The following is a 12,365-nucleotide window of genomic DNA, read 5'->3' on the forward strand; positions in this document are numbered from 1 at the left end:
TTCCAAGAGATAGGGGACCTAGACTCTTGTTGTTCTTGGATTGTTGAAGAAACATGCTTTGTTTGCTAAGTTTTCTCGGTGTGAGTTACGGTTGGAGTGTTTGTAGCATTCTTTGACCATGTTGTGTCTAAGGATGGGATTATGGTTGATCCGAGAAGATTGAGGTTGTGAGGGTTACGCAGGCTGCTACTATTACGAGTTCGTAGCTTTGTGGGTTTGGCCGGTTATTATCGTCGTTTTGTAAAGGTTTCTTGCCATTGCTTCGTCCTTGGCCAGTTGACCCGAAGGGATGTTCCCTTCTAGTGGGCGGATGATTGTGAGGAGAGCTTTCAAAAGCTCAAGCTTCTTTTGACTATAGCCCCGATCTTAGCATTATCCGTGGAGAGTAAGGATTTTGTTGTCTATTGTGATGCCTCCCGTATGGGTTTGGGTGCGGTGTTGATGCAGAAAGGTAGAGTGATAGCTTATGCTTCCCATCAGTTAAAGGTTTATGAGAAGAATTACCCTACCCATGATTTGGAGTTGTTGGCCGTAGAGTCTTGCAAATCAGTACGATAAGTACGGAGCTCATCGTATTGATCTGGAAGACTCTACTAGACATGCTCTTGTACTTGTAAGACCGGCAACCTAGGGGCCAGATACCAACTTGTCATGATACTTATGGGTCGACGGGGCACCCACGCTAACCCTCTGGTGGGCGAACCCTCCCCTTACCTTACCATTTATTAGTATTAACATGCGGAAGATTAAATAACACACAAACAGTCTCAATAACATGGATAAATACTAAGTATAGAAATACAAATGACAACCCAAGGATCTGTTCAAGTCATAATACAAGAGCCCCTACATAATATAAGTCTGAACATGAACATAAGTCTGAATACTATCTCAAAACAGAAAGGACATATATATTAATAGAGAGTCTTCCAAGCTGCGGGTCTGGAACGATGCTCACTCTGGAAACTCAAATACAATGCCATGGGAATCATTCACGAGGACCTGACATGGATCTTGTAGCAAACTTTGCACTCAGAAAAGAGTACAACAAGGTAGTATCAGTACAAACACTATGTACTGGTAGGTATCATAGGCCACCAATAATTAGTTCACACATACGAAGAAAGAAATCAACAAGTAGACATGTAAGCAATTAAGGACAGTGACTAAGCATATTCAAATAAGATTCACAGTAATAGGAACCACAGTAGATATCAAATGAATCATCAACCAAGGAATCAATGCGGAAATGTACCATGCAATGCAAGTTGATGTAATGCAATGGCCAATACCTCAACCTGTACATACATGCTAAGGATGAAAATCTCGACGTCTCAATAGTCATGACCTATGGGGGACCCACAAAGTCCATGTACACCCTCGTCTCGACAAGAAACTTTGGGCAGTGAGTACAACACACTTCGTCCCCGCAAGAAACCTCGGGCACAAAATCTCATCTCTCTTGTACACAATCCGACAAAGACCTCGGATGCTACACTTTCTCACTTATCATCATCAGTACCAAGTCACAATTCAATATTAATATAACATATGAAATGAGGATGTATGCCATGCATGATATCATCATCAACAGTAAATCATAATCAAGATCTCACTCGTGTCTTATCAGAAGTACACGTCACAATTCAAGCCTAGATTCATTATTCCTCATTTTTCCGATGATAAGTGACATAACAAGAGAGAGATGAATGCAACACAATCACAACATAACAAATAGGGTGACAAGCTCAACAAAATAGCAACAAAACCAACTTTATCGGAAGTCACCTCCACCCCATACCCGAAGGCCAAACGTGTTTTCCCTGTCAATATTTAACTCCTATTTATGCTTCACTAATTGGAGTCTAACCAAAAGGTAAACTGTAGCCTATCTCAAAGCCGAGCAGGTGCCACGAACTATCTAACGAGAGCCTTGCCTTGCGAAGAGTTTCCGAACGTGCGAAGTCCAATGAAGATTCAAGCCACGAACTCCTCAAATCGCCCAAATTGCACTAGGTTTCAATTTTGTTGCATAAAAAAAAGTGTTCTGAATAGTGAATATAATTGTTTCTGATTCAATGATTTTCGCTTACGCAGAGCTCCATCCGTCTACGCGATCCCTCCTCGGCGGACTCATTAATGACTCAGCACTTGCGCTGATGCAAAGGAAAGGCCGCATGCGCGGCACCGCGCCTGTGGAAGAGAACTCACAGGTGCATGCGAGGAATGCCTGACTCAACAGGGACTCGCATCTGCGGACAAGGCCTCGCCTGGGTGGGATCGCAGACACGGCCAAACCCTTGCAGAAGTGACACATCAGAAAACTAGAAAAATCTAGTTTTCACCAAGTTCACCCAAAATCTCGACATCCATCCGAGACCTCCTGGATAGAAACTGAAATTGCAAACACAAGTAAATATACGCTACAAACTCAACCGTGCTCTCGAAATTCCCAACAGAGGCCGTCTTGTCTCAGCAACCCCCAAACGACCGAAACCAAGTTTCCAACCAAGGGTACAAAACGCCCCCAAAAGCCTCAGGAACCGAACCAAACACCCCAGCCTTTCCTAAATGACTCTCCGAACCTCATGGAATCGACAAAATTCTGAAAGAGGTCTGTTTGCCCAAAAGTCAACTGTTGGTCAAATATTTTCCACTTTAAGGTTCTAATTTCCTCAAATCCTACCAAACTCGCCCGATGACCTCGGGAATACTGTCGCCCATCTGTGCTGGTAAAAACCACTCTAACGGGACTAGGAGAAGGGTCAACAAGGTAAAATGGTGAAAATGCGCATAATGACCAAATGGGTCGTTACACAAAGTCCTTCATTTATTCATGATTTTGAATTAATTTCATATGCATTAATATGATTACACGCATTAGATTGCTTCATCAATCCCAATATAAGGGTAGCATCTAGACGGGTAGAGCAAGAATATTTTAATACCTCTCACGCAGGGGCGAATTTATGTAGAAAAAATGGGTCACATGAACCCCTCGGTCACCCAACTTAACTCGGTATATTATATATGTAATTCTTAAAATATGTCTAATATTAACTGAAGGAACACATAGTAAAACAAGAGTGTGTGGAACACTGGTTAAGTGTTGGGTTTAATCCCTTAAGGGTCGTTTGGTACGAAGCATAAACATAAATAGTCCTGTGATAAGAATTTAGCAATTCCTTATCCCTTGTTTGGTTAGTAATCATGGGATAATTAGTTATCCCAGGAGTAAAAATAGTGCTGGGATAACTTATACCTGCCATAGGGTGGAATAAGTTATCCTCGGATAAGTTATCTTGGGATAAGGAAGAAACCTCTTCTTTTTAGAAATTATCCAATGTATAATACTTTTAGTCCAACATACCAAACAGTCAATAAAAAATAACTCCAAAATAAGTAATCCCAGCATAACTTATCCCAGCGTAATTAATCTCAGCATAACTTATCCTAGCGTAATTTGTTTTTGAACCAAACGACCCCTTAAGGTATCCCCAATCCTAGTAAATGTACTTTTGCATCTTTTTTTTTCTTTTAAATTTCTAAGCAGCTTTTAACGTTTTGCTCGCCAAGTTGATGTCACTATAAAATTCTATATCTTATCTTAAAAGCAATGGTGAACCAATCCTCTTGAAATACTGGATTCGCCTCTGCTCTCACGTGATTCTTGGCAGGCGAGGTTAGACTTTTGAAAAAAAGAGTTGGATCGATGCACTGAATTTGACAGTTTCTATGAGCACAATGGGCTCGTGTGGTTCACCACCAATTCTAGATTCACTACAACACTGTCTAGTAGGACATGCTCGTAAAGCAACTTGCTTTCCAAATCGTCCTTGTGGATCGATACACTGGCTTTGATAGTTTCCAGGAGCACAATTGGCTTGTGTGGTTCCACATGCACCAACCAGATTCACAATAACATTCACAATTAGGACATACTTAATAACCTGCAGCTTGCTTTCTGCATCGTATGCACGCGCATCGATGCACTGACTTTTGACAGTTTCCAACCGCACAATAGTTTCGTTGGTGCCACACCAACCAGATTCACTATAACACAATTAGGACATGCTCTACCAGGAGTTTGCTTTCCGCATCGTTCCTGTGGGAATGAAGGGGATGGGGGTGGTGGTGGGACTGGCGTATTACATTGGCTTTGACAGTTTTTAGAATCACAATAATCTAGTGTGGTTCCACACCAACTAAAGTTATTACAACATTATCCAATAGGACAATATACACCGTTAGCTAGCACTCCGCATTATCCCTCTGGGATTGGGGGTGCTGGCGTATTATATTGTGCGTTAACAGTTCTTGGGAGCGAAATAGCTTGAACTAGTTCCATACCAGCCATATAATTTGTTGCAACAGAACCCCGGCGGACATGCGATCATGCCAAAGCCTTTACTGCGCCGTCCTGGACATTGGTTTTGGCAGATTTCTTTGGCGCGATAACCGTTTGTGGTTCCACAAAACCGCAGCAGCTACAAAACTATTTAGGAGGACAATATTGCTTTTATACACTTCGATATCCGCATTCTTCTCATTGTTCAGGGCTAAGGGTTTCGTTCAGAGGAAGGCATGATAGCTCCTCGGCTAATTGAGAATGAGGATGAGTGGATTGTTATATGTGGTCTCAAACTCGAGTATTTATAGCAAAATTCTCAGGCTGCCACAACAGCGCCCTTTCACTTCGCTGGTATAGACATTAACTTTGTTTTGTTCGTATAATACTCTCAATTGTGCGATATTTTAATGGTTTTTGGTGTGAGACAGGAATCATTTATATATTGAATCATGGAAGAAAAACTTGACGTCAAAAGTGAAATCTCATGGACAATTTTGTTTGAAGCCATTCATGATGTCTAACACAGAAATGGTTAAAGCTGAGCCTCAGAATTTCAAAAAATAAATGTATGCACTATTACGAAGAAATAGATCCTGGATTTTTATGTGGCACCTTTAATATTTAGGTTCTTAAAATCATTATACATTTGAAATCATAGGCTCAAAATTAATTTTCTATTTTGTTTTTGAAATAAAGTTTTACATATATATCTATATTATGTGTTGAAAATGTTGGAATGAACTGCATTTTGGTTTAATCATATAAAATGTAACGCTTACAAAATAAAAATAGAAGATACTTGATTAGAACGTAAGAATGAACACTATACATGTTATCCAAAAGGAAAGGAAACATAGAAAAGACAATAGATTTGAACCTCCAACATCACTTATAGAAGTGCATCTGATAACCACATTTTTTCTGAATAAATATAGCATTGAAATACATGGTTAAAGAAGAGGAGCACATGTCCATTGAACCCATGCCCCTTCACCAGGTAGCTGGTGTTGCTCTAAATTTGTTCGTAGGGATAATGTATATTATCTTCTCAAGGTAAGCCTAAAATATATTGACGCTTTTAACTTCGCCAAGTTTGATAAGCAGTATCTCGACATATCACTCATTCAAGATAAAGTGACTCAACACCACATCAATATCGGACGTTGCTTCGGAGAAGGGAATGATTCTGCAGACCTACTCTCCAAACTGGCTACTAGGGGTGTACATGGACCGGGTTGGTTCGGATTTTTTAAACGCCAAACCAAACCAATTGCGTCGGGTTTTTAAATTTATACACCAAACCAAACCAATAAAATTCGGGTTTTTCAACCTCGGGTTTTCTCGGGTTATTCGGTTTTCTCGGGTTTTTCGGGTTTTTTTCCGGAATAGTCTTGATACAAAACATATAACTTTTACTTCAAATATTTCTTTAGTTCTAGTAAGATACAACTTTATAATTAAGGTGTTTCTTAAGAAAATAACACAAAATGTGAGAAGAGTGATGACATTGTATTAAAATATTCAACAAAAGCTAATAAATTCGGTCAAAAAAATATTGTTAATTAACAAGCCATAAAAAAAAATGACCATAATCTAAAAATACTAAGTCATGCTAAAATAAGTAAGGCTAATAAGTATTAATTATATGACAAAGAAATAAAACTTAAGTTATGTTTTTTCACTCTCTAAATAAATTATGCAAAACTAAAGAATAGATATCCAACATTATTGTCATTCCTAGTGGTAAATTGAATTTCTTTTGTTAGCATTAGTGTTGAGTTAGTTTTGGTTTGGACTTTATTTGAGTTGGACTTTATTTGAGTTATTAACATCCATAGGATATAAAACTTATTGACATTCAAAACTCGAAGTTCAAGCTTGAATAATATGATAATATTTAAAGAACGACGAAAAAATTTAAGAAATATTTATAAATTACATTACAAATAAATATTTTTATGTATAAAATATTTTAAAATTTGAATACATGTAATGTCGGGTTGGTTTGGTTCGGTTTGACTTTTTTTTAGTTAAAACCAAACCAAACCAATTATGGTCGGGTTTTTTTTTCCAACACCAAACCAAGTCAAACCAAACCACTAGTCGGGTTTTTTTCTCGGTTTGACTCGGTTTATCGGTTTGGTGCGGTTTGTCGGTTTGCTTTGTACACCCCTACTGGCTACTACCTTAACTGAGCAGAAGATTTTCCTAATTGAATCTGATCTTCCTCCTGACATAAGAGGGACTATCAGAATGGAAAGATTACAAGTTCCTTCTTTCAGGATCAAACCTAAGAAGCACTCAGGATGGCACTTTGAACCACCCTGAATTCACTCTATCAGACAGGGACTTTCTCTGTCAATTTTGGTGCCCTACACTCTAGTTACTGGCTCTTTGTGCTTCTGTGAGCTATGGGTCTCTTCCTTTAGAGGTTTTTGGTTTATGTCCCCCTCTTATGTGTATTCTTCTTATATTAATATACAAGGTAGGGGTCAATGCCTAACCCCCCAACACCTCCAGGAGTCCAGATCCTGGGTGATTGGATTGAATTATTCAAAAAAAAAAAAAAAAAGCAATATCTCTTGCCATTTTTCCTCTCAAGTAGAGACTGCAGTAGGAATCAAGTAGCTAGGCATGCTCATCTACATATTAGGTTGGTCAATCAATTATAAAAACAAATCAGAAATTTGGTAAAACATTTCCTAACAAAAATTAATTTTAAAAATATTAATAAAAAGGTTCACATAACCATTTTTCACAAATAAATTATGTTGATATTTAACTTATTAATTTGGTTGGTGCATCAACAAAAAATCCTCTAAAGAAAAAATAAATATATATGCACATTAGCATATCTGAAATTATGTCGATATTTTTATGCAAATGCTCTAATATTTCATCAGAGGTGGCGAGTGCTGTTTGACGGTCGCTAGCTAGGAATGGTAATAAAAGGCAGCCCGGTGCACTAAAATTCCCGCTAATGGTAATATGAGCATAATTTATGAAACGTGACGGTAAAGATCTTATAGAATGAACCTCATTTGCTATTTTAATTTAGACAAAAGTCCTTTATTTATTATATTAATTAATACATTTCATATGCATTATTTTACATGCATTAATATTTGATCACTTCACCAGTTCCAATAGAGGAGTAAAAGTACATCCTCGAGCTAGTAATTGGGAATACAAGAGCTAGCATCTAGACAACATTAAGCATTAAGCTTTCAATACCTCTCATACGATTATTGGCGGGCGAGGTTAGAAAACACTGACTTTGACACAGTCCGGGAGCACAATAGGCCCATGTGGTTCCACACACACCCAATACACTACAACATTCTCCAATACGACATGCTCGAAAAAAAGCTTGAATTCCACATCGTCCTGACGGGGGTGGGGGTGGGGATGGAGGTGGAGGTGAGAGGGAAGGTGGGGGTGGGGGTGGGGATGGGGATGGAGGAGGAGGTGAGGGTGAAGGTGGGGGTGGGGATGCGGGTGGGGATGGAGGTGGAGGTGAGGGCGAAGGTGGGGGTGGGGATGGGGATGGAGGTGGAGGTGAGGGCGATGGTGGGGGTGGGGGTGGGGATGGAGGTGGAGGTGAGGGCGATGGTGGGGGTGGGGGTGGGGATGGAGGTGGAGGTGAGGGCGAAGGTGGGGGTGGGGATGGAGGTGGAGGTGAGGGCGAAGGTGGGGGTGCGACTGGATAACATTGACTTTGGCAGTTATCAAGATCACAATAATCAGGTGTAGTTCCACACCAACCAGAGTTATTACAACACTGTCCAATAGGACAATATATACCGCCAGCTTGCCTTCCGCATCGTCCCTCTGGGATTGGGGGTGCTGTCGTATTACATTGGCTTTGACAGTTTTCAGGAGCACAATATCTTGAACTAGTTCCACACCTGCCATCTTTGCTGCAACAGAATCCTGGCGGACATGCTAGAATGTCAGAGCCTTGGCCGCACCGTCTTGGACATTGGTTTTGGCAGTTTTGTGCGGCACAATAACCGCGTGTGGTTCCACAGAAACCCCATCGATTACAACACTGTTTAGGAGGACAATATTTTTTATAGCCACTTTGATATCCGCATTGTTCCCCTTGTTCAAGGCCAAGGGTTTCGTTGAGAGGCGAAAAACAGGCAAAATTTCAAAGATTTTGAAAAAAAGTAGAACTTTATGAACACTAGGTTTTTATCGAGATCGGAAAAAAAATTAATCAAACCATATTTTTAAATAGGCAATATGGATCTTAAAATGCTTCGCCACTGATGCAAAATCAATTAACATACCTGAGGACAACTATTGGAGAGCTTCTGGGCTCTATAGAGAAGAAAAGTCGACTGGAGAGATTGGTCTTGATAGAGAAGAGAGTGAAGAGAGAGAAGGGGACATATGCATATTTTAGGAGAAAAGAGAGAGGGGGGCTTTGATATTTTATTACGTCAAACTTAAAAATGTATAACTTAAAATCTCCAAAAAAATTTAAAATTATGAAATATATCCCATTCCCCTTTTTTTAAACCCTTACCAAAAAATAATTGAAAAAGAAATTAAGTGGCCTTATTCCCAATTAAAACTTGAAAGTGGCCTCCTACACAAATCTTCTCGAATTAATATTGTATTAAGATTGGCCCCGGCTCCACATCTAAACCTATTGTGAAGTGCGCAAAGCCATAAAGGTTAGGCAAAATCTGCAGAAAAAAATGCAGCCACTACTTTAATCAAGCAATCAGCCATTAGCACGTTTTGATATTAATACCATTCAAAACAGGAGTGGCTGCGCTCCATTAGTTTTTGCTCAAGTAATGATCAATACAGCTTTAGATGGCAACCATATGTCTTTGTGTATTTAAAAGGTTACGATCTGTTTTATGTTTATTCTCTATAATAACTATTTTAAGTAATACAGAAGTGACATAGTGCGTTAACTTTTCATTTTATCCAATTTATAGTATTTGTTTAATTTTTCCCTATAACTTGATCTCAGTATAATAGTCATTTACATGTCAAATTACACCACACTTGTGAATAAATAATCAAATGGTAAAAAACAAAGAGACAAAAAGATTGAAAATGTTACTTCAAACTTTAAAAGAAATGAAAATAATCTAGTAAACTAAATAATGCATATATCAGGTTAAAAGTGTATCGAGACTAATATGATCTTTGTTTATTTGGAGCTTCAAATTCTGAAAATATTGTATTCATCTTTATTATATATGAAAATAATGAATATTTAAATAAACATTTATACAAGATATCTCAATAAATATTCTAAGTCATAAAATAATAAGGGAATTTCTTGTCTAAAAATAAATATCATGTTCATTAAATTGAACAAGCGCAAAAATATATCAAAAAATAAGAAAGTCACAGATTCTTTGTCCAGATTTTTTTTCTTCTTCTAAGTCTTACCAATAGTAGAAATTTAATCAATAATAAAGCAGATCCTAACCTTTAAAATACACAAAGAAATGTGGCAGCCATCTAAAATTATATTGATCATTACTTGAGCATAAATTAATGGAACGGAGCCGCTCTCTTATTTTGGGTAAGAAATCTGGCTGTGTAAGTAAATTTAAAACAGATCCTAATCTTTAAAATACACAAATATATGTGGCAGCCATCTGAAACTATATCGGTCATTACTTGAGCATGAACTAATGGAGCGGAGCCGCCCATTTTGGATAAGAGATCTGATTATATTTAATTAACATAACCATCCAATTATTCCAGTGAGCAATCAAAGAGTAATAGATGAAGTAAATTATTACACTACTAGTTGAGTTTTTTTCTCAACTAATATTCGAATCCGTGCATTGTAATGTGGTTTATTTGAACATAATAGATCAATTATTTTAAATTTTAACTGTAATTTTATTTCTCAATACAGTATACCCAATAACTATAAATTTAAAGAAAACCAATTATATAGTCATCAAATAACTTCTTTGTTCCTTATTTTTTAAAATTTTATTTATCTCTATTAGTATCATTATATTGCTGCTATGACTATTAGTTTGTCACTTGATGTAGTATCAGCGTCCACTACTCTTCTTATAATATAAGCCAAGGTACACGTATATTTTCTAATTCCTGAAATATTTTTTGAACTTTTGTGCATGATTTTTCAATTTTCTCTTTTTGTGCCTTGTTTATGATGGGCGACTTAGAAGCCAATATACGTATTCGCCGGATCAAGTATTCTGAATCAAATTTTATATTTGCCTTAAGAAGTTATATATACAAACATATAAATTCAAAACCTATTAATTACTATCACATCGCTATCCTAGAATTTAAAATTCATAAAGTTCAATTCTTACTCTATAATTTATAGATGATGTTATTACTACGTATATTGCTATATGACATTTTATTTGCATGTCATTTAACTTTTAACTCAAACCGACTACGCCTTATCCTTATATATTTCTACACTATAATTTTTTTTTTTAATATACTTAATGATTTTCTGAACCATATTTATTGTTATGCATTTTTAAGTACTTTGACATCTTTATCCTCGTATTTGTACATTTTTTCTACTATGAGATTTCAATAATTTTTTTCCTATTTAGTATTTTTCGGAAACAGCCTCCCTACCTTCCAAGGTGGGGGTAAGGTCTGCGTACACTTTACCCTCCCCAGACCCCACATTGTGGGATTCAACTGTGTATGTTGTTGTATGTTGTTGTTGTTAGTATTTTTCATAGAGAAATAATAACAGATTTAATACAAAATTGTAATTTTTAATTCGTCAAAGTATAAATAAAGATTTTAATTCTTTTTGTTACTCTCCATTTAATTTTCTCCCTTCTGATAATAACAGTTCTAATTATTAATTTCATATAAGGAGTAATATTATATGAACATTCTTTGTCATATATTTATATGGTAATATTGGATCTCCAAATATAATAATTCCTTAGTATTAGTAGATATAGTTATAATTATTAAAGAATGTCAATTAATAATTCTATTCAAAATTAATACAAATAAAATCCTACAAATAAATTCCGAATATTTAGCCTAATCAAACTGACTACAAATCTACAACTCAGCCGCAATCAATGATTTTTAAAGAAAATTCTTTATCCCTGAAATTTAGCCTAATAACTACAATTCAAATACGATTAATCATTTCCTAAAAGGTCTCATTCGTTTGCCATTCAAAAATAGATGAGAAAAATTGCACCATATATAACTCATTAGCTTTAAGGTAAAAATTTGAACACTTATTTTCAGTTAAAAAATTAATGTATCAATTATAGAATCTCATAAAAGAAATAATATTATATTTCCATATATATCTATAATCACTCCCTTTTAATTTGAGATTTTGTTTATTTCTTCCATCAAATCCACCAAAATAGGTAAGCACATATTAGATTTAATGAATGTCAATTAATTTCTTTTAAAATTAATACAAATAGAATTTATTGCCAAGTAGATTGTTTATATTAATTACGTCACTTCGCTTAATATCAAGCTAGACTATCCTCCTTTTAATATAATATAGATTCCTATTGTGCCACTTGGCTAAATATCAAGCTAGACTACCCTCCTTTTAATATAATATAAATATAGATAAATATTATTATGTGCTGATAATATCCTAGTATTCCTTATATGATAACATCAATTGAAAATGTTCCAATTTCCTTATTAGGAAAAATATTGTCTGCATATTCTTTGTCATATAATATTATTTCTTATATGGTAAAATTTCAATTGCAAACATTCTAAAGTCCATATAAGAAATAATATTATATGAATATTTTTTAAATTATTTGACATGATTCTTCATATGGTAATATCTGAATTGCAATTAATAATATCTTTTAAAATGAACACGAATAGAATTTGTTGCCAAGTGACTTGTTCATATTACACCACTTTGTTTAATATTAAGCTAGACTACCCTCATTTTATTATAATATAGATATAGATATATATAGATATAGATAATCGATCAATTATTTTAAATTTTAACTGTAATTTTATT

At 35.9% G+C, this 12,365-nt stretch overlaps 1 protein-coding gene across 1 annotated transcript; it reads right to left on the reverse strand.

Moving 5' to 3' along the window:
- Positions 1 to 7,391: 7,391 nt before the first annotated feature.
- Positions 7,392 to 8,501, reverse strand: LOC132054199 (chitin-binding lectin 1-like; the record flags this gene model as incomplete). Its single annotated transcript, XM_059446246.1, has 2 exons — positions 7,392 to 7,903; positions 8,024 to 8,501. Coding segments are annotated over 2 exons (828 nt in total), but the record flags the coding sequence as incomplete, so codon positions are not given.
- Between the last annotated feature and the right edge of the window lie 3,864 nt (positions 8,502 to 12,365).

Source organism: Lycium ferocissimum, chromosome 4 (genome assembly GCF_029784015.1).
Source record: "Lycium ferocissimum isolate CSIRO_LF1 chromosome 4, AGI_CSIRO_Lferr_CH_V1, whole genome shotgun sequence".
NCBI lineage: Eukaryota > Viridiplantae > Streptophyta > Magnoliopsida > Solanales > Solanaceae > Lycium > Lycium ferocissimum.